The sequence below is a fragment of the Lotus japonicus genome, chromosome 1 (genome assembly GCF_012489685.1).
Source record: "Lotus japonicus ecotype B-129 chromosome 1, LjGifu_v1.2".
Classification (NCBI taxonomy): Eukaryota; Viridiplantae; Streptophyta; class Magnoliopsida; order Fabales; family Fabaceae; genus Lotus; species Lotus japonicus.
In genome coordinates, this window is record NC_080041.1 from 51,247,198 (window position 1) to 51,266,638 (window position 19,441).

Here is a 19,441-nt window from a genome sequence, read left to right on the forward strand (position 1 = left end):
ACTCGACTATAGCCATTCATCGAACTTTCAAAAATTCAAATCTTAATCCCCTATAACCAATTACTTATAACGGAAGCCCTAAACTTCTCAACCCGGGATCTCAATCCCAAAATGCAACTCCATCCTCTAGTCTTCCATCACATCTCAATCAATTCACAATTCAATAATTCGGTAAGTTGGCATAAGCCCCAAAAATATTTTAAATCGGCCTAAACCTCCACAGTCCAAAGATTCAAAACCTATCTCGTCACTAATCGGCTCGTAAACTTCTTGAAATTCAAGATTCAGTCCTAAGTCATATCTTCCAACATCAAGATTGCCATCACGACTTAATCAATTCTAATTAATACCTTTCGAAGTCTAATTCCTCACTCGGGAATCCAAACTTAATTGTCCTATATCTAACCAATCATGTTATTCCAAAACATCCATTAACAAAGAGGTAATATTCGAACACTTATTCTCTAACACTCCAAAAACTTGTTCGACTTCCAAAACTTTTCGCAATCGCTTTTTAACAAATAAATGTGCGTAAAAACTCAAACGTTCTTGATTTTCATAAACGAATAAACAACGTACGTAAGTAAGGTTTAAAAGAGGCTTTTCCTACTTCCAAAGTATTGTAATATAATTTTAAAATAAAAGGTTTTCTCAACCTTTTCCACAAACAACTCTTTTCACTTGAAATAACTAATTTTGTCAAAACGAAAATCAACTGTACATCGACTTTAGCTAATTTTTAAATACGTCACATAAACTCCGAGATTGAGGGAGGGAGAGCGTGAATGAGGGGAGTAATGGGGAGAGAGTAAAGCCAAAGCTGATTGGGTGGGGTGGGGCCCACGTCAGGAGAGAGAAAGTGATAAGCAATTTGAATGTGTGTTGAGAATGAGAGATGAGGAGGTGGATGGATAAGAATGAGAAAAAGGTGTGGTTGAGAGAAAATTGGAATAAGGAATATTCCCTTGTCATGCTTGATAGGCTATTACAGGTAAATAACAAAGGTGACATGTTAGAGCAGGTCATCTCCTAATAAAAGAAAGAGATAATTAAGAGTAGAAATTCCTAAGATTAAAATTGAATAATACACACAAAAATAATTGTAATTAAATTCTTACTTTTAAATAACTCTATAAAATCAAAATATCGAAATTAATTACTACTTAATAAATTTTCACGAATCGCGATTAGATTCAAGAAGGGAAAATAATAGTAAGACAACATTAAAATATAAAGGCTTAATTGCAAATTTGGTCCCCGACGTTTACTCATTCCATGATTTTAGTCCCCTACCTAATTTAATTACATGGATGGTCCCCCACATTGCAGGTCGTGTGCAACGTTAGTCCCACCGTTTATTTCTTAACGGTGGAGGCTGACGTGGATGCCACTTTGGAGAGAGAAAGAGGTATGAGGAGAGAGGGAAGCACGTGAAACTCACGTGAGACTTATCTGAAGCCATTTTACCCAAAAACTGAAACCTTAGGGATCTTAATCGCGTTACCCTAAACCTAAAATTGCAGAGCTTGGCGGCAAGAGAAGAACCGGTCGACGAGCTTCGATGACGAGAAAGAGCAAGAAGATTACACCAAGGAAGAAGAAGACGCGCATGGAGGTGGACCAGACGATCGATGGAGATAGGCTTTTCGAGTCAAATAAGCACATGGAGGTGGACCAAATGACGGAGATACCGAAGCTTAAAGAATCTGTGGTGGAAAAAAATTGGTTTTCCTTGGGTGGAGATTCTTTGGCCCCGAATCTTGTGTCAAGGTATGTGAAGCCTATTTTATTCACCTTCTTTATTTGTCTGTGGTGGTCCAGTGACTATTTTTTTGTCTGATAGTCATGTTGGTCCTTTTGATGTTGTTGAATTGAATATTGTGTGGTCCTTTTGATGTTTTTCAATTGAATATTGTGTGGCCTTTTGATGTTGTTGAATTGAATATTGTGTGTGGCACTGTTATTGAATTGAATAGGCTAATTGAATATTCTGCCCCTTTTCAGACCTACTGTGATTGACAAGGTGGACGTGTCTATACACCATGGGGGTAAAATGACAGTAGAACCAACCTTTTTATATACTGGTGGTAGTTGTGAAGTCATTCTGAATTGGGACATAGATGAGATTTCGTTAATTGACGTGTCTAATATTGTCACCAAACACCTGGGATATGGCAGCTATAAGACTGTGTGGTATATGAGTGTGAATGGGCTTAAGACACTAAACTGTGATGTAGATATATTGTGTTTCCTGGCAGATGTCAAAGGGCATGGTGTGGTAGATGTTTATGTGGAGCACAACTCTGAGAGAGAGAAACAAAAAGAGAAGGAACAATTCTCTGATGTGGAGATTGTAGAAATAACTGAGGAAATTGGTGAGGTAAATGATGTTGAGGTGAGGGTTGATGAGGTGAGAGTGGATGAGGTCATAACTGAGAATGATGTTGAGGAAATTGATCGCATAATTGATCAAGTTCTTAGCTCCAATGAGGTCAGGGATCAACAGGTGAATGGTGAAAATGTTGTTGGTGGTAGTGAGGAGAGGGTTGAAGAGGTTAATGTTGAAAATGGTGTTGCTGGCAGTGAGGAGAGTGTTGAAGAGGTTAATGATGAAAAGGGAGATTCTGATTCAGGAGATGAAGAGTTCAAGCCAACAGAAAATGAGAGTGATACTGACAGTGACTACTCATTTGACGATTCTGACTATGAGGAGAATTATGACTGGTTGAGTGTTTTGCCTGCTGAGTCTTTGCTGAATCTTCCCCCAGAACCAGGTTTTGCTCCATCTGATCTTGAGGGTGCTCCACCTAATCTATCAAATCCATCCAAATTTTCTGACTTTGATGATGAAGATGGCTATTCAGAGGACTATGACAACCCAGATGGTAGTGATGGAGAAGAAAGCAGTAAGAAGAATTTCCCCATGTTTAGGCAACCACTTGAAGGTGAATTAGTACATTTTGAAAAGGGTCAAGTGTTCAAGTCTAAAGCTCAGTTTATTGCAGCAGTGAAGGACTATGCTCTTGAACAAAGGAAGAATCTGAAGTTTGTAAAAAATGATAAGGTCAGGGTGCTTGTACAGTGTGTTGAAGGATGTCCATGTTATATGAGGATTACCAAAACCAAATCCAGACCATACTTTCAATTAGTTGGCTTTAATCCTCAGCATACATGTTGTAGAACTGCAAGGAATAGGCAGGCAACCACATCATGGCTTGGAAGGAAGCTCATGCCTGTCCTAAGACATGTCCCAAACATGAAGCGTGCTGGAATTATTGATGAGGTGAGAGCAAGGTGGGGCATTTTGATTGACAAAGATAAGGCATATAGTGTCAGAGTTGCAGCTTCAGAAATGCTTCAGGGAGCAAGCCAGGATCAGTATTTTCATGTGAGACAGTATGCTGCTGAATTGATAAGAAGCAACCCGGGAACCACTGCAATCATAAAGACAGCTAATGAGGGTGACCATGCTGTGTTTCAGAGAATGTATGTATGTTTTTCAGCAACAAAAATGCATTTGCAAGACACTGTAGGCCCTTAAGTGGCCTAGATGGTTGCTTTCTGAAGGGTTTATATGGAGGACAGTTGCTGACTGCAGTTGGGAAAGATGGAAACAATCAGATGTTTCCCATAGCTTATGCAGTTTTGGAGGCTGAAACTAGTGAGTCATGGGCATGGTTTGTGAGGCTTCTGATTGATGATCTTAATAGTGTGGAACAAAAGAACTGGGCATTTATTTCTGACCAACAAAAGGTCCAATGTTTACTTTTATGTTCACAAATGCTTTAATACTATTACTTCTAATTGCTTACTTAACTTACATTGATTTATGTAGGGTCTGGTACCTACTATTCGAGCCTTGGGTGACAATGTGGAACACAGACTCTGTGTGAAGCACCTGTATGGGAATTTCAAGAAGAGGTTTCCTGGCAATGAATTGAAGCTTGCAATGTAGTCTGCAGCTAGAGCTAACACTAGTGTTGAGTTCAATGTTGCTATAGATGAATTGAAAGCTCTGAATGAGGATGCTTGGCAGGAGTTGAGGCAGATTCCTGCTAATCAGTGGTCCAGATCTGCTTATAGCACAGCCACATGTTGTGACCTTTAGGTCAACAACATGTGTGAAGCTTTTAACAGAGCTATCCTTGAGCACAGGGACAAACCCATCATCACTCTTTTGGATGGAATCAAATTCTATATGACAAATAGAATTGTGAAACAGAGAAGTCTGATGCAAAGGTGGACCACTGGCTTATGTCCCTCAGTTCAGCAAAAGCTGGAAAAATCTAAGGATTATTCTGACAGATGGACTGCACTTTGGATTGGGGATATTCCAATGGATGAATATGAAGTGTCAAAGAATGAACATAAGTATGCTGTGAATCTAGGGCATGGAACCTGTGCTTGTAGGAGATGGCAGCTATCTGGAATTCCATGTGCCCATGCAGTGGCTTGCATGTGGCATTGCAACTGTGCACCTGAGGACTATGTAAACATTGCATATAGGTAAAGTACATATACATTGTTGAATCATTGGCTTCATGTGATATAATTGCTAATGCATCTTGTTTGTAATTGTAGGAGATCCACATTCTTGGATACTTACTCATATTTGATCCGAGCCAATAATGGGCCAAACTTATGGGCTGCTGTCCCAGGTCTTCGCATTACCCCACCTTATATGAGAATAGCTGTGGGGAGGCCCAAGAAAGCTAGAAGGAAGAACAATGATGAGAAGAAGAACTCAAACTCACTAAGAAGGTACAACAAAGTTGTGCAATGCAAGAGATGTGGAGAATATGGGCATAACAAGAGGACTTGCAAAGGAAAGGATGCAGCTGACAGGGAAATTCCTGTTGGAGGAAACCAAGTAAATATATCACACATTCTTGGTGAATTCCCTTACTGTTATTGAAGTTATTTTTTAACAATCATTAATGATTGTTCTTGTATTTCAGACTGACAACAAGAGATTGCATCCTGAGATGAGAAAGAAGAGGGGTGCTGGAGGTATAAGCATCAATGAACCTGGTTCAAGTTCTCAACAACCAGAGTCCCAACCTGTAACTCAGGACATGCCTCCACCAACTCAACCTTCCCAAACCCAACCTACTGAAGACATGCCTCAAACAAGAGGTAAAGCAAAGGGAAAGGCAGTTGCAACTGGCAGTGGCAGTGGTACTGCAGCAAAGAGAAAGAAACCTGCAACTGGAAGTGGTGAAGCAGCAAAGGGAAAGGAACCTGAAACTGGCAGTGGTGATGCAGGAAATGGAAAAGCTACTAAGAAGAGGACTTATAAGGGCACTAAGAAGTGATATGTACTTCTTAGGATAGTTTACATGTCATTATGTTTTTCATTAGTATTTTGGCAGTTGTGATGTATTAATGACCAAGGCTTATGAGCCATACTTTATTTTGGCCCATGTATTTGTGTTTCAGTTCTGAACCACTTCATTTTGTGATGGATGTATTAATTAGAAAGGCTTATGAGCCATACTTTATTTTGGACCATGTATTTGTATTTCAGTTCTGAACCACTTCATTTTGTGATGGATGTATTAATGACTAAGGCTTATGAGCCATACTTTATTTTGGTTAATGTATTTGTGATTGAATTCTGATCCATTTGGCAATTGTGATGGATGTATCAATGACCAAGGCTTACGTGATTTGTGATGTGTTAAAATAGCCTGTAATTGATCTTAGTATGTGATTGATCTTTACTTCTTAGTATGTGATCGTTTAGGCAGAATTGTTCTACATAATCAAATTCATTCTTTTCCATAATCAAACTACATGAGGAACAAATTCGTTCTTGTGACATAATCAGCATCATTTCCATTATGGTAACATAATAGTTCATTCACCATACAACCAGCATACAAAACTACTTCACAACCAGCATAACTACATGTATTTCTGTTTCAGTTATGAACCACTTCAAATTTCCCTACTTGGTTACATACAAAACCAGCATAAACAAAAGAGCAAACATAGCAATTGCCAAACACATTTGCAACAGCCTTTGTGTCCTCCTCAATTCAACAATCTTCCTTGTCAAGATCTCAACAAGCTTGTCTTCCCTATCTTCCCCTGGCTGTGCATCAACTTCATCCATCCATTTAAAGAACCTGCACTGTTTTGTTCCATATACCTGTGGAAACTTTATGGGTTAAATCGCAACACGTCAATAGATATGAAAAACAGGGGTTAATAATGGCACCTTGTACAATCCGCAACCATAGAACACCCTTCCATTGTTAATTGGAGTCCCAGATGTTACAAGGGGAGCTTCAACTCCACAATCGCAGAGAAGCTTCAACGGCTTCGACCTGTTGTGCCTTCTTCCAGATCCAGAAAAGGAAGACGAAGTTTCACTGAATCCTCCCATTTCGCTCAAGCTTCACGGTTGTTCCCAAACCCTTGCTTCACGTTAGTTCCCAAACCCAAGCTTCACGTTTCGTTCACTTGCAGAGACAAACTGAGGGTGCTCTGTTTTTAAAGGAGAAAGAGGGAAGAAGAAGACCGTTGCAGGTCTCACGTGAGTTTCACATGCTTCCCTCTCTCCTCAGACCTCTTTATCTCTCCCAAGTGGCATCCACGTCAGCCTCCACCGTTAAGAAATAAACGGTGGGACTAACGTTGCACACGGCCTGCAATGTGGGGGACCATCCATGTAATTAAATTAGGTAGGGGACTAAAATCGTGGAATGGGTAAACGTTGGGGACCAAAGTTGCAATTAAGCCAAATATAAACATGCAGTTAAACAAATATAAGGAAAATATTCCTTAAGGTATTTCCCGCCGTCATGGCGTGAATAATATTCAATCACAAATAATTAATAAATAATACACGTTATCGTAATTTAAGGAAATTAAGTAACTAAGCGGTCTATTAAATTTCGGGTCTTACACTTATTTTCTTGCAAGTTTTGTTCGTGGTTCTGTTGCTGTTTCAAGGTTGCTGTTCGGCGTCAAATATCCAACAATCTTGAAGGTTTTATACCATGACGAACGCTAACGGTGACCAGAATGAGAGTTCCAACTCTGGAAAGGGTGCTGTGCCTGTCTATGTTCTTGGCGCGGTTCCAATTCTTGCCTACTCCAAACTGTTTTTTGACATCTCCAAAATTGAGGTGTTTGGAGGCAAGAATTTCCGCAGATGGCAAGAAAGGATCTCCTCAACTCTGGACATGCACGGGGTTGCAGATGCCCTCACAAATGAATATGGTTTCTTGTAAGGCCCGAGTTTTTAAGTTCATGCTAAGTGAATAAACTTCTTATTCACGATTAGGGTTGATGTAATGTGAAGGGAAACCTGAACGAAAGTTTATTAAATGAAATATATTTATGAAGGAGAAAGTTCAGGGAAAAGTTCAAGGATTGTTTTATGATCGATAAAAGTTATAGCACGATCGTTACACGCTTAAACCTAGGTCAGAAACCCTAGTATATAGCTAATTTTCACTTTTAGGCACGACGGAAGTTAATTCCAAAAATCTTCAGAGAAATGTTAGAACTTCTCTTTTTCCATATATCAAAATCGTTTCGAGGCGAAACTCTAGGATCTACGAACGTCCGATTCCAATCATCGGAAGTTTGCCGAAACCGGATCCCTGGTATTTCAAAACCCTAGAATCACCCGACTATGGGGAATTTATCTATTCAGAGCTTCAAATGAATATTCTACACGCGTACACCCATTTCTCTTGATGATTTCAATCTTTCTTCCGAAGGAAGTTTTCTATTCCGACATTCGATGCAAAAAGCAACTTATCGGGTAAAATAGTTTTATACCGACTTTGCATTAGTTGCCAAAAATACAAGGAGACCTCTTTATAGTTTTGGAATTCTTTCGCCAAAACATATCTATTAATTCACGGAGAATGACGCCGGAAAAATCAGATTCGCGAAACTTTCATTTTACCGCGTTTTGCCAACCTCTATATATAGCCAAGAAATGAGAAAAAAACAAATATCTTACCCATTTCATCCAAGGAGGCCGCGAGTTTGAGAGGAGAGGAGGAGAAGAAGATTTTGTTCAATCCTTGCTTGATCGTTGATTAATCAGTTGCTGCTTCAAGGTTTCGAGGTATAGTCGCTAATCCTTACCTCTGATCGCTTTTTCCATAGCTTTTCTGTAGAGTTTTCTGAGCGGATAGTTTATGGGTTTTTGCAAAACTATCCTGAATCTTTCATTTCTGATTCTAAACCTCTTCTATATGTGCCCAAGATCACTTCTGCCGGGTTAGATTTTCCGTTACGTCGCCGGAATTCCGCCGGAATCAATTTGAACCTAAAATACCCATTTTTGGAGTTTTTGGTGTAAAGCTTCAACCTTTAGGCTGAAAACTATCGCCTTAGCTTAGTGCTAGTAGGATTAGTTGTCATAAACGTCGTTGGTGACGTCCCTGCAAAATTTTATTTTTGGGATTTCAGTTTTGAAATTTCTAAGTTAAAAATCATGACCAAAATACCCCTGCGACAGTTTTTGATCCGATAATTTTTCCGAGTTCAGAATACCCTTAGTTACGGCTTATGAAAGCATAGGAACCAAGTTTGATCGAAGAAAAATCGAACCCCACAATTAACCAAAGTGGCCGAGCCCTATAGGGGGGAGGAGGAAAATTTCCTTTTCCGAAAACTTGTCCTTTCGCGCTAGATTATCGTACCTCGGAGTATGTATTGCTTCGTGTAACCTTAGTAAGTATTGATAGTTTAGTTTCCGATAGATTCTGATAGTATTTCTGTGGTTTTGCTCTAAAGGTGATTTTGAGGAATTCCCTGAGGAACAAGGCTTTGAGTGCGAGGAAGCACTAGTTGATCATTCTGGAGAACTTTCAGGTGAGGGCTTCTCACTGAATCTCTAGTTAATGCTTAGGGTCGATGTTTCGACATTGTTTACTGTTTATGCACTGGATTGTGTGTGATTGGAAAATGTTTTCTGAGGCTTCGGCTGACAATGTAGATGATTCATCTACTGAATGTTTTTGAGATTGACTTACATGCTATGTGCTATGTGGGTAATCTAGGATGTGTGGTGCATGCTTTATATGCTAAGTGCTAAGTGTTAATGTTGAGATTTCTTGATATATGACATGTTGTTGATTGTGATGATTTAAATATGCTTTACACTGGAAATCTGAGATTCTGAATGGTGAGAATAGCGGGCAGGTCATGCCGATTTTATTTTGAGAGTTTTGAGAAAGTTTGATAGGACGAATGAGATTCGGGCCTTGTATAGGGTTTATGGATCGAGACATTCTCTGGAGTCATTTGGGGATTCGAAGATCCCGAGAACTTATAGGATTCGCGATAAGACTAAAGGGATAATTATTTTGTAAAGAAAACTCATAAGACATTAAACAACCTCTAAATCTTTAAGTAATGGTATAAATCTCGAAAGGAGGCTTTGGATGCAAATCATAGTTTTGGAAAACGAGAATTGTCGTCGGATCCAAGTGTTGAGTCTGTTGTTGATGTGCTGTTGGAGCAGCGTTTGTTGTTGTGCTGTTGGAGCAGCGTTGGTTGTTGTGCTGTTGGAGCAGCGATGTTGTTGGGCTATCCTGGGGATAAGTCCGGGAAACCGTTAGTTTCCGAGAGTATGATACTCTGTGCTCGCTGAGCAGTTGTGACCATCGGATTGAGATGAGTCGGATGATTTGGAGATCATCGTGGGTTATGTGTTGGCGTGAAGTGTGTCTTTTGTCGCAGAATCGACTTTACCTTAGGGTAAGCTTTTAGAAACTTTAATTTACCTAGAACACGTGGCGACGTGTCGAGTGAGATCGGAGACGTTGGTTGACTAATCATCCTGCATTCATGCAACATTAATGGGGTATTAACACAAGACGTACTCTGGACCTCGTCGGATTCCAAAATGGTCATAAGACCCGGATTTCCGTGAAAGAGCGTCTGTAGACGTCTCTTGTAGCAGACCGAAATGGCAGACCTACGGGTTACGGCTGATCTGACTACCGCTGTCGTTGGAGTAAGAGGCACGCGGGCCGAAATGGTCCCACCGTGGCTGGTGCTAGGGCTGATCCGTTGATGTCCATCCGTTCCGGATTGCATATTGGTTGACTGGGTTAACCTGCATACATATCATGCAACATGCATACTAATTTAGTTGTTGAGTGTGATTGGTAATTGATAAACCTATTTGGAACATGCTAATTGCTATTATTGCATTTATGTTATTGTGGAACATGCAATCCTAGGAATGACATCTCTAGCTATAAGCCTAAGTGGCTATCTATTACTTGTACCTATTGGGTTTATTATCTACATAGTTCTTTAGAGTTGACCCTCGCGTCTTCTGTGTGTGTTTTGGCGGACAACGCCTTTTGTCAGATGAATATTGCGGATTGGTTCACCATGGTCCACCCTTCGGGGGGGAATAGGTATGAGATGATCGATCAGGACGACCCCGGGTCGTGGGTGGTTGACCCCGCGAGCCATCGAGCGACGTATTCGGGGCGCATCATGGAGGATCACGTGGATAGTGGAGGACTTCTGAGGTCAGGAGTGTTGAGGCGATGCTCTATCAGCTTCAACTTGCCACCGGGCGTTCACTGTGGACCAGGACTTGGAGGACCACCACCACCACCATTGTCTGCAGACGAGGAGGATCCCTCAGAGGAGATTCCAGTGGGAGTGCCTTCGGCAGGGTCTAGTGCACCCACCGTTGCGATCATCGATGATCAGGGTTCGGGCCCTAAGCCCGTGAGTCCAGCATCGGAGCGCACTGCGGTTGCGAGGGGAGGACGGATAGGGTTAGTAGACTTGGTCGTTCTGGATTCTGATTCAGACGACGATCATGCTAGCACATAGTTTTGAGTGTTGGTATGAGCTCCTCGAGTTAGGATTAGTGTAGGAGTAGAGTTTTAGCTCTGACAGTCTTGCTTCATTTGTTACTTAGGGGACAGGGTAGATCCGCTATAGCTTTTTGTGTGATTTCCTTACGGGAATCACAGAGAGTTGGTTGGACTTAGGAAGTCTTATTTTCAGGCCATTGGGTCAGCTGATTCTCAGTTTTGAGGGATAGTGTTGCGGGCACTTCACCTTTTCATTTGGTTTGTACATATTGCCTACGGGCGTTACAGTTTTCTTTCCGTCACTGGAGGTTACTCGTGACGAGGTTGTTACTTACAGCGGGGGCTGTTTATATATTGTATATTAGTTTTATTACCTTTTAGCATTTGGGTTTTATTTAATTCCGTCTTGTCTTAGTTATTATTATAAAAAAAAAAGTATATTCACGTTTTTCCGCATTAAGTTTATTTTGGTTACTAAAGTGACGCCACCGAAATCGGGGTGTTACATTTCTGATGTGAAGATCTGGTTGGTGGACTCTGGTGCGACCAAACACATCTGTGGAGACAGAGATGCATTTTCCTCCGACTCTCCTGTCGAGGAAGGAGAAGAACTGGTTTATATGGGTGACTCCCAGACCTTTAGAGTCCATGGAAAAGGGACTGTTCGTCTCAAGCTCACATCTGGAAAGACCCTTGCTTTATTGAATGTTCTTCATGTTACTAAGATCAGATCAAATCTGATTTCTGTTTGTCGCTTGATGAAGGCTGGTGTGAAGATTTATTTTATATCAGATAAAATTGTAATGACCAAGGATAATGTATTCATAGGGAAGGGATATTATGAGCAATGTCTCTTTGTACTGAATGTTTCTGGAATAATAAATGATGAATCTTCTTCTGCTTACTTGATTGACTCCGTTGATGTGTGGCATGCTAGACTAGGTCATGTGAATTTTTCTTATCTTAAAAAAATGCATAACTTAGGCTTAATTGATGGCTCATATAAACCCTGTGATAAATGTGAAATTTGTGTTGAAACTAAATTCACTAAAAAAAGTCATACCCTTCTGTTTTTGAACTTGAAACTGAACTTCTTGGATGTATTCATACTGATTTAGGTGATTTGAAACATACTGAATCTAGAGGAGGAAAGAGATACTATATTACCTTCATAGATGATTTTTCTAAGTACACTAAAGTTTATCTCATTAGAAATAAAGATGATGCCTTTGGCATGTTTCTTTCTTATAAAGCTGAAGTAGAAAATCAATTGGATGGAAAGATTAAGAGAGTTAGATCTGATAGAGGAGGTGAGTATACAATCTTTAATGATTTTTGCAAAAAGGAAGATATTATACATGAAGTAACTCCTCCTTTTTATCCTGAATCAAATGGTGTAGCTGAACGGGAAAATAGGACTTTGAAAAATATGATGAATTCTTTACTTGTTAGCTCTTTTGCACCTGATAATTTGTGGGGTGAAGCTTTGTTGAATGCATGCTTTCTTCAGAATAGGATTCTCCATAAGAAAACTGGTAAGACACCCTATGAACTGTGGAAATGCTATAAACCCAATCTGAAATATATGAGTGTGGGGGTGTCTTGCTAAGATCATGTTTCCTGATCCTAAGAAAAGGAAAATCGGTTCTAAAACTTCTGATTGCATGTTTATTGGTTATGCTGAACATAGTGCTGCATATAGATTTCTTGTTTTAAAAAGTGATGTACATGATTGTGATACTATTTTAGAAACCAAGAATGCTGAATTTTTTGAACATGAGTTTCCTTTGAAATCTAAATATGCCTCTTATTCTCATTCTAAATTGATTAATTTTGATGACTCTGTTCATGTACCTTTTCAAAATGCTAACAATGACTATGCCTCTGAAAAGATTTTTCATATTTGGTTTCATTTTTATCATCAGAAGTACTGGATAAAATAACTTCTTCCAACTTAGAAATTTGATTTTTGAGGACAGAGTTGGAATTAACTAAAGAGAAATTATTTTCTTTTAACTCAGAAATTGTTTTCACATGTTTAGCAGATATATCAGAAGCATCAAGAAAATCCTTTTTCAGCCTTTTATGCTTAGTCAAAAGTAAATCATGTTTGTTCATAATTTCAGCTAAGGCAGATTTTAGTTCAGACAATGAGAAAGATGCGAATACCTCACTTTCATCTTCAGAGTCTGACTCAGCCTCTGATGCTGGATCTGATTCAGCCTTTGACTCTGCTACTTTGTCTTTGACAATAGCCATGAGTCCTTCAACGACTTCGCCATCAGAGTCCACTCCTTCTGAGTCTGAATCATCAAGAGTTACCATAAGACTTTTCTTAGCCTTGACATACTTCTTAGGCTTCTTGTCTTTCTTCAACTTAAGACAATCACTCTTGTAATGTCCTGGTGTAACGCCCCGATTTCTTGAGGGTCACTTTAGTAACATTTTTCCAAAAACGTGTGTGAATTTTAACCGAAATAAAAACCTTTTCGAAACATTGCTTACAAATAAAAAGTAGTAACTTGAGAAGTAGATTGAATAATTCATTTTATTAATAAAAGCTTTGGAAGCATACAATGATTCTTTCAAATTACAACATAATGATTAAACTAGTGTTCGACCGCCCCGAGCCAACACAACAAGAAGGTCTCTAGGTTAGGTTCGAACCCTATAAACAAACTCACCTCACCCCCAAGTACAGACTCAATTATCACACTAAGTACCCGACTCATAGGCCGCGTGCCCTCCAAGGCCTCCTCCAACGCTTGCGTCACATCGTCTCGTATCCTCTTCTCCCGCCAATCCCATAGCTGAACCATCAGTCGCGCGGTCGATGTCTCGAGCCTTGTCGTCGTCCGCATCAAGCAGGTATAGGACCGCATCTCGTCTGATCACACGCATGCTTGTTGTCTAGGCGTTAAGCGCCCCAAACGACAAACAACAAACAAGCAAGGGTCAACTTCTAACACACACGTATCATAAGTAGGGTATACTACCCTATCAATCACAAGTTCTTCCCTAAGCTAACATTCGCAAATAAGGGAACTATTTTAAGTTCTAGGTTTCACAAGTATAGGGAACTATCTCATAGTTCTAAGTTATTGTTAGTCAATGCTCTTGCACATGCATGCAGACGCTTTGGATATCCATAAGCCAATCCCTCTTGGAAAGGCTGGACGAACACGACTCCACGATCGGGGTTGGACCTCTCCAACGCACCGCTGCCCAACAGCTTGATGATCGGGGTTGGACCTCTCCAACGCACAGTCGTTTCACGTTCGTCCTTATTTAGGGCCTCCCCTGAATGTCACCATCGACTAGCCCAGTCCAGGTCACTAGCGGTGGCCAACCAAGCCCAGTCCAGGTCACTTGGTCCACAATGCATGTCATGCAAGTCAGCCATCATCACTAGGCCCTAAGCCTGTCACGTTCATCTCATATGAACAAAATATCATAATATAGTAACTTGCATGCATATCAATAAATGTAGCTAACACCCTAGGCATATAGGCATGTTCATAATAATATTATCTAACATTTATTGCATTATCATCATATAACATATCTAGCACATATATCATCGATAGTCCTAGTATCATGCTTTCTAACAATCACAATCAATCATAGCCGAAGTGCCCTTACCTTAGCCACAGCAGAACACGTCCTAGGACTTTGGATTTGACGGGATCAGACTCGCTTCGAACTTCCTAGTCATGTGGACAAAGTAACGGTACGAATTAGTAGTCGTTTAGCGATGATATATCCATTCCCCGTCGTTTCAAAAATTTTATCTTAAACCTCGAAAAACCAAAACTTTTCCTTTCACAATATCAAAACCTCATTTCTAAAATCCTTGTTTGAAGATCATAAGAATACTATAAGAACATAATGAATTTCTTTAAGAAAAACCCCACATTCATAAACATTCCTAAGCAACCCGATCAAGATCATTCTCTTCTGGTTTTTGGCAGATCAGCTTAAGCTGCAACCACAGAGCATATTGAGAATGGCCTTGCACAAGGCTTAGAAACTAAAACAAGAAAAAATAAAATAAAGACAAGAGAGGGAGAGGAAGCTCACGACTAGAGAGAGGAGAGAGCAAATGAGCTTGGTGAGAAGAAATGAGAGGGAGGAGCTCTCTATTTATAGTGAGAGGTGAGAGCAAAGCATTAATTGCTTTTCTTCCTCTCCAAGAGAGGCCCATGGCTGCCCCCCTCTTCAACCCACTCCAGGGTTTCTAGAGCTTTCCAAGCTCCCCACATTCAGCCCTCAAATTTAGGTTTATTTCATAATTAAACCCTTAAAAAAATAACATTTAAATCCTTAATCATTTAAAATATACAAATTAGAATCCAAAGAGTTTTAAATCAGATATGAAAAGATCCTTGGAGGTTTTAAAAGTTCAAAAATTAATCCCCCCATTAATTGAAAGTCAAGGAATCAAAATCCCTAAAATTTCTCCTTCATAAAACCTAGCCAGAAAAGGAAATTACTTGCAAAAGTCTCATTTTCCTTCCTCCTCAAGCCTTGGCTGTCCACCACCTTCACCATGCTCAGATTTTCTCAAAAAAATATTTAAAATAATAATTTAAATAAAAACCCAAAATAATTAATGCATTAAATACACAATTTCCCTCCTAAATGCATCAAAACTTCAAATTTAAAATTAAAAACCTCATCAATGGTTTTTGAAGGTATGAAAAACGGTAGAAAGGGGGGTTTGAATAACGTTTTCAATATAAAACTTCCACCTTAAAGATTTTAACAAATCTTTTCGAGAACTAAGTGCTAAAGATGAGAGATAGAAAAGCACACAAGGATTTTATTCTGGTTCACTTGATAAATCACTCAAGCTACTCCAGTCCACCCGTTAAGGTGATTTCTTCCTTCTTAGAATGAAGGCAATCCACTAATCAGGTATGTGTTACAACTGCACTTGAAACCTACAAGTGACTAACAATACACTGACTTAGCTCACACTAAGATTCACTCTCTTAGTCTTCTCCAGGATCCGATCAACCTTGATCTCCTAAAGGAAAACTATACAATTGTATATGAAGTTCTTGTTTACAAAGAAAGTGCTTCTAAAAAGCTTATAGTAAACACAATGAAATTCAGGATGAAAGAAAGCTTAGAAGGATTTGAATATTTCTTGCGCGTGTGTAAATTCTTCTAGCCGCTTCTTTCAATCTTCAGTCACTATTTATACTCCAAGGATTAGGGTTGAACGTTGCATGGAAATGCTACCGTTGGAGGGCAGTTCTGGAAATTCCAGCTTCTGCTGTGGCTGAGGATGTTAGGTAGGTCGTCAGGATAGTACACTTTGCTTTTGTACTTTGGATAGTGACTTGACCTTAACCTCGTAGACTTCTGATCAGAGGAGCGCTTCGTATAGGAACTTGTGAAGCTGATTGATCAAAGTCAGAGGGAAGTACAGATCCTCTGACCGTTGTATCTTCTGATTCTGAACTCAGAGGGAAGTACATGGTCTTCAGAGTTTCTTGTTCTGGACATCAGAGTTTCCACTGTTCAGCTTCTGGATCATCAGAGTCTTCTACACCATCAGAACATCTGAACCTTCAGAGTTTCTTGGTTGTCAGAACTTCTGGATCTTCAGAACTTCTAGTGACTGAGTCCTTATCAGAGCTTGATTTACTTCAGATCTTCTGAAGCTTTTCCACTGTTCAGAGTGAACATGGAGAATGCGAAAGCGTTGCTTGGGTCACTCTTTATGCACAGTGCTTCTGATTTGTGTGAGACTGAATCAAGGTCAGAGCCTGTAAATAGCACACTCAGAAAAACACGTTAGAGTACCATAATTGTTCATACTCAAAAGGTTAACTTGTAATCATCAAAACATAGAGTTGTACTACTAGATCAAAACTTGATCTTACAATCTCCCCCTTTTTGATGATGACAAAACTAAGATTTTTGATGAACAATTCTTAAACAATAAACTGAATTCACTCAGAGTTTAGGGATATAGAGTAAGACTTATCCTGATGTGAATAGTTTATCATGCTCATTCTGAATTCAAGTCACAGCTTGATTCTGAGCTTAGCTCCCCCTGAATCTAATACTTGATGAAAACGTTAGAAAAGTCTAGATTCTGAGCTAAATAATATAAGAGTTCAGAGTGAAAAACTTATGACATAGATGAAATGGAATAATCAGAGTGCATAAGTATTCAGAGTCAACGGACAAGGTATCAGAGTCTTGGGTCAGAGTCAAACTAATATCACTTCAGAAGAAGTGAAATGTATTCCTTGTATTTGCCCAGTGACACATCTATGGTCATAAAGGTGGAACTCTTAAATTCTCCAAAAGAAAGAATAAATCACACTAACATATCTTACACATCAAAAACTGGGTTGTACTCCCCCTTTTTGTCATAAGCAAAAAGCTTGGGGTGTGAAAAACTTAGCTTGAAGTACAAGGTACTCCCCCTTAGAGAAGGTCTAAGTTAGAAGAAAAAAGAAAAAAATAAAACGATGCATGAATCAGAGTTAGGCGAAATAAATAGAAGAGTTAATGCAAAAGAAGAACGTTTACCACCGGCCAAGGGAGTAAAGAAAGGGGTCAGTTACCAAGAACTTAACCTCGAGAAACTGTAGAAGCATTAAATTTCAGAGAGAAAGTGAAGCCTATATAAAGCGATGGAGAAAGAGGGTAGACTTCACAACTCGAACAATTTAAAAAATGGCATCATACATGGAAGCACTTGAAGAGCTCAGAAGGAAGGCCTTTGAGGAGGACTTGTTCCTGAACATAAGGCATCCAGAGGGTACAACAACCATATCAGAGCTGACGAGGACACTGCTTGAGGAGAACCTTCGTCCAGAGCTGAAGAACGACTTGAAGGAATTCCTTGCCTTCGTGGAAGAAGTTCAAGAACTCAGCCAGCGAGAGCTGAGGCTACTGGAAGAGAAGGGCACGATAGAAAGAAAGCTCAAGACAACAGAAGAGGTTCTGGAGAGGAATGAGCTGATCGTCAATCTCAACAACATCCAGTATTCACTGGATCGTCTAGAGAGGGAGAGGTCAGAGCAGCGCCAAGAGTGCAGAAGAATGAGGAAGGATCCTCCATTCTAGACTTTAGGAAAAAGAAAATGTATGATGTAAACAAAATGATTATGAATAAAGAAAAAAATAATTTGCAAACACAATGTGACAAATATATATATATATATATATATATATATATATATATATATATATGCAAAGAGAAACAGTAACGAACAAAGCAGAATAACTAAAGTAACTTAAAGAAGATAATATAAGGAAGTTAAAATAAAACTAAGTTAAGAGGGAAAGCAAAGAGATCCTAAGACTAGGGTTTATCAGTGCGACGCAGAAGTTCCATCATCATTTGCTTCATGTCCTGTAGCATAGACTCATGAGTATCAAGACGTTGTTCCATGAGGTCGAGTCTGGACGAGCTTGACGGTGTGGAGCTGGAAGGAACATTCTGAGCAGCTTGATGAGCTGGAGTGGAAGCAGAAGCAGCAGGAGTAAAAACCACTGGTGCAAGTCTAAGGGCTTCAGCTTCAGCTTCAAGTCTCTCTGCCTCTAATCTTTCTTGTTCAGCTTGAGCTGCTGCTTGACGTGCAGCTTCATCTGCTTGCTCTTGCTTTCTTCTGGCCTCTTCAGCAGCTTCAAGGAGCTTATGTCTTTGTTGTTGTTCATGAAGAGCCACCCTTCTAGCAAACCTCTGCTTTGCAGCCTCGATCCTCTGATTCCTTTCAGCAATAAGATGACTCATCATAGCAGGAACCTGAGCAACTAACCAAGTACTCAGATTATTCCATTCCTCAGCAACAGAGTCAGGATCCTCACTCAGATCAGTATGACCTTTGACGTTGCGAATCATCAGTGAAGCTTCATGATTAAAAACACTGATGCACTCAGAGAGAGAGGTTGGTCTTAGGTGAGTGTAGGGAATAATGGATAGGTTTGTTTCAGGAGAGGTTGGGTGGTTGCTGCTGTTTACCTCAGAGACACCTTGAGGAGAACCAATGTTGAACATGTGAGCATTTGGTTCAGAGGTGCCAAGGTGAGGTTCAGAAGTGTCAACCAGAGGATTGGGTGATCTAACCGAAGAGTGGTTAGACACAGATTGTTCTGGGTCTGGTTGAACTGGCTCTTGTTGGACAGGATCAGGTTGAGCTTGTTGAGCTAAAGGGTCTGCCTCATGTAAAGGATTGGCCAAGATAGGTTCATCTGGGTCAACTAGACGTTCACGTCTAGGGCCAGGATATCTCCTAGGGCTTGGACAAGTGAGGTAATACTCTTCTAGGGTAGACACCTTTTCTTTTCTGACCTCCATAAATTTACGATTGGATTCAGAGTTGTTGGAAGGGGAGGAGTCAGCAACATTGATTGGGAATGATACAGGTGTATAGACACTGGAAGAATCTGTATCAGTGGTTCTGGCAACCAGACGTTCTGATGCTCTGGGGACAGAGTGATCAGAAGTTCTGGGTTCAGGTTCTGTTTGGTTAAGAACTGGTTGGTCAGGGATGATGGATTCAGAGGTTAATGGGTTGTATTGGATGGTAATGGGAGAGGTTGGTTCATCCTGTCTAGATGGTTGGTTCTGAAGCATGTTCCAGAGAGGTGCTTCA

At 40.0% G+C, this 19,441-nt stretch overlaps 1 protein-coding gene across 1 annotated transcript; it reads right to left on the minus strand.

The window, feature by feature from the left end:
- Positions 1-5,950: 5,950 nt before the first annotated feature.
- On the minus strand, positions 5,951-6,391 carry LOC130737748 (uncharacterized). The gene is made up of 2 exons (XM_057589599.1): positions 6,224-6,391; positions 5,951-6,154 (listed from the first exon to the last, which is right to left on the minus strand). The coding sequence occupies exons 1-2, from the start codon at positions 6,389-6,391 to the stop codon at positions 5,951-5,953; spliced, it is 372 nt and encodes a 123-aa protein (XP_057445582.1).
- Positions 6,392-19,441: the final 13,050 nt, after the last annotated feature.

Excerpts from the sequence above, each read along its gene's own strand:
- LOC130737748 (XM_057589599.1), bottom strand. The coding sequence starts at position 6,391 with ATGGGAGGATTCAGTGAAACTTCGTCTTCCTTTTCTGGATCTGGAAGA. Across the intron at positions 6,155-6,223 it reads ATGGTTGCGGATTGTACAAG|GTATATGGAACAAAACAGTG; the intron begins GTGCCATTATTA and ends AAGTTTCCACAG.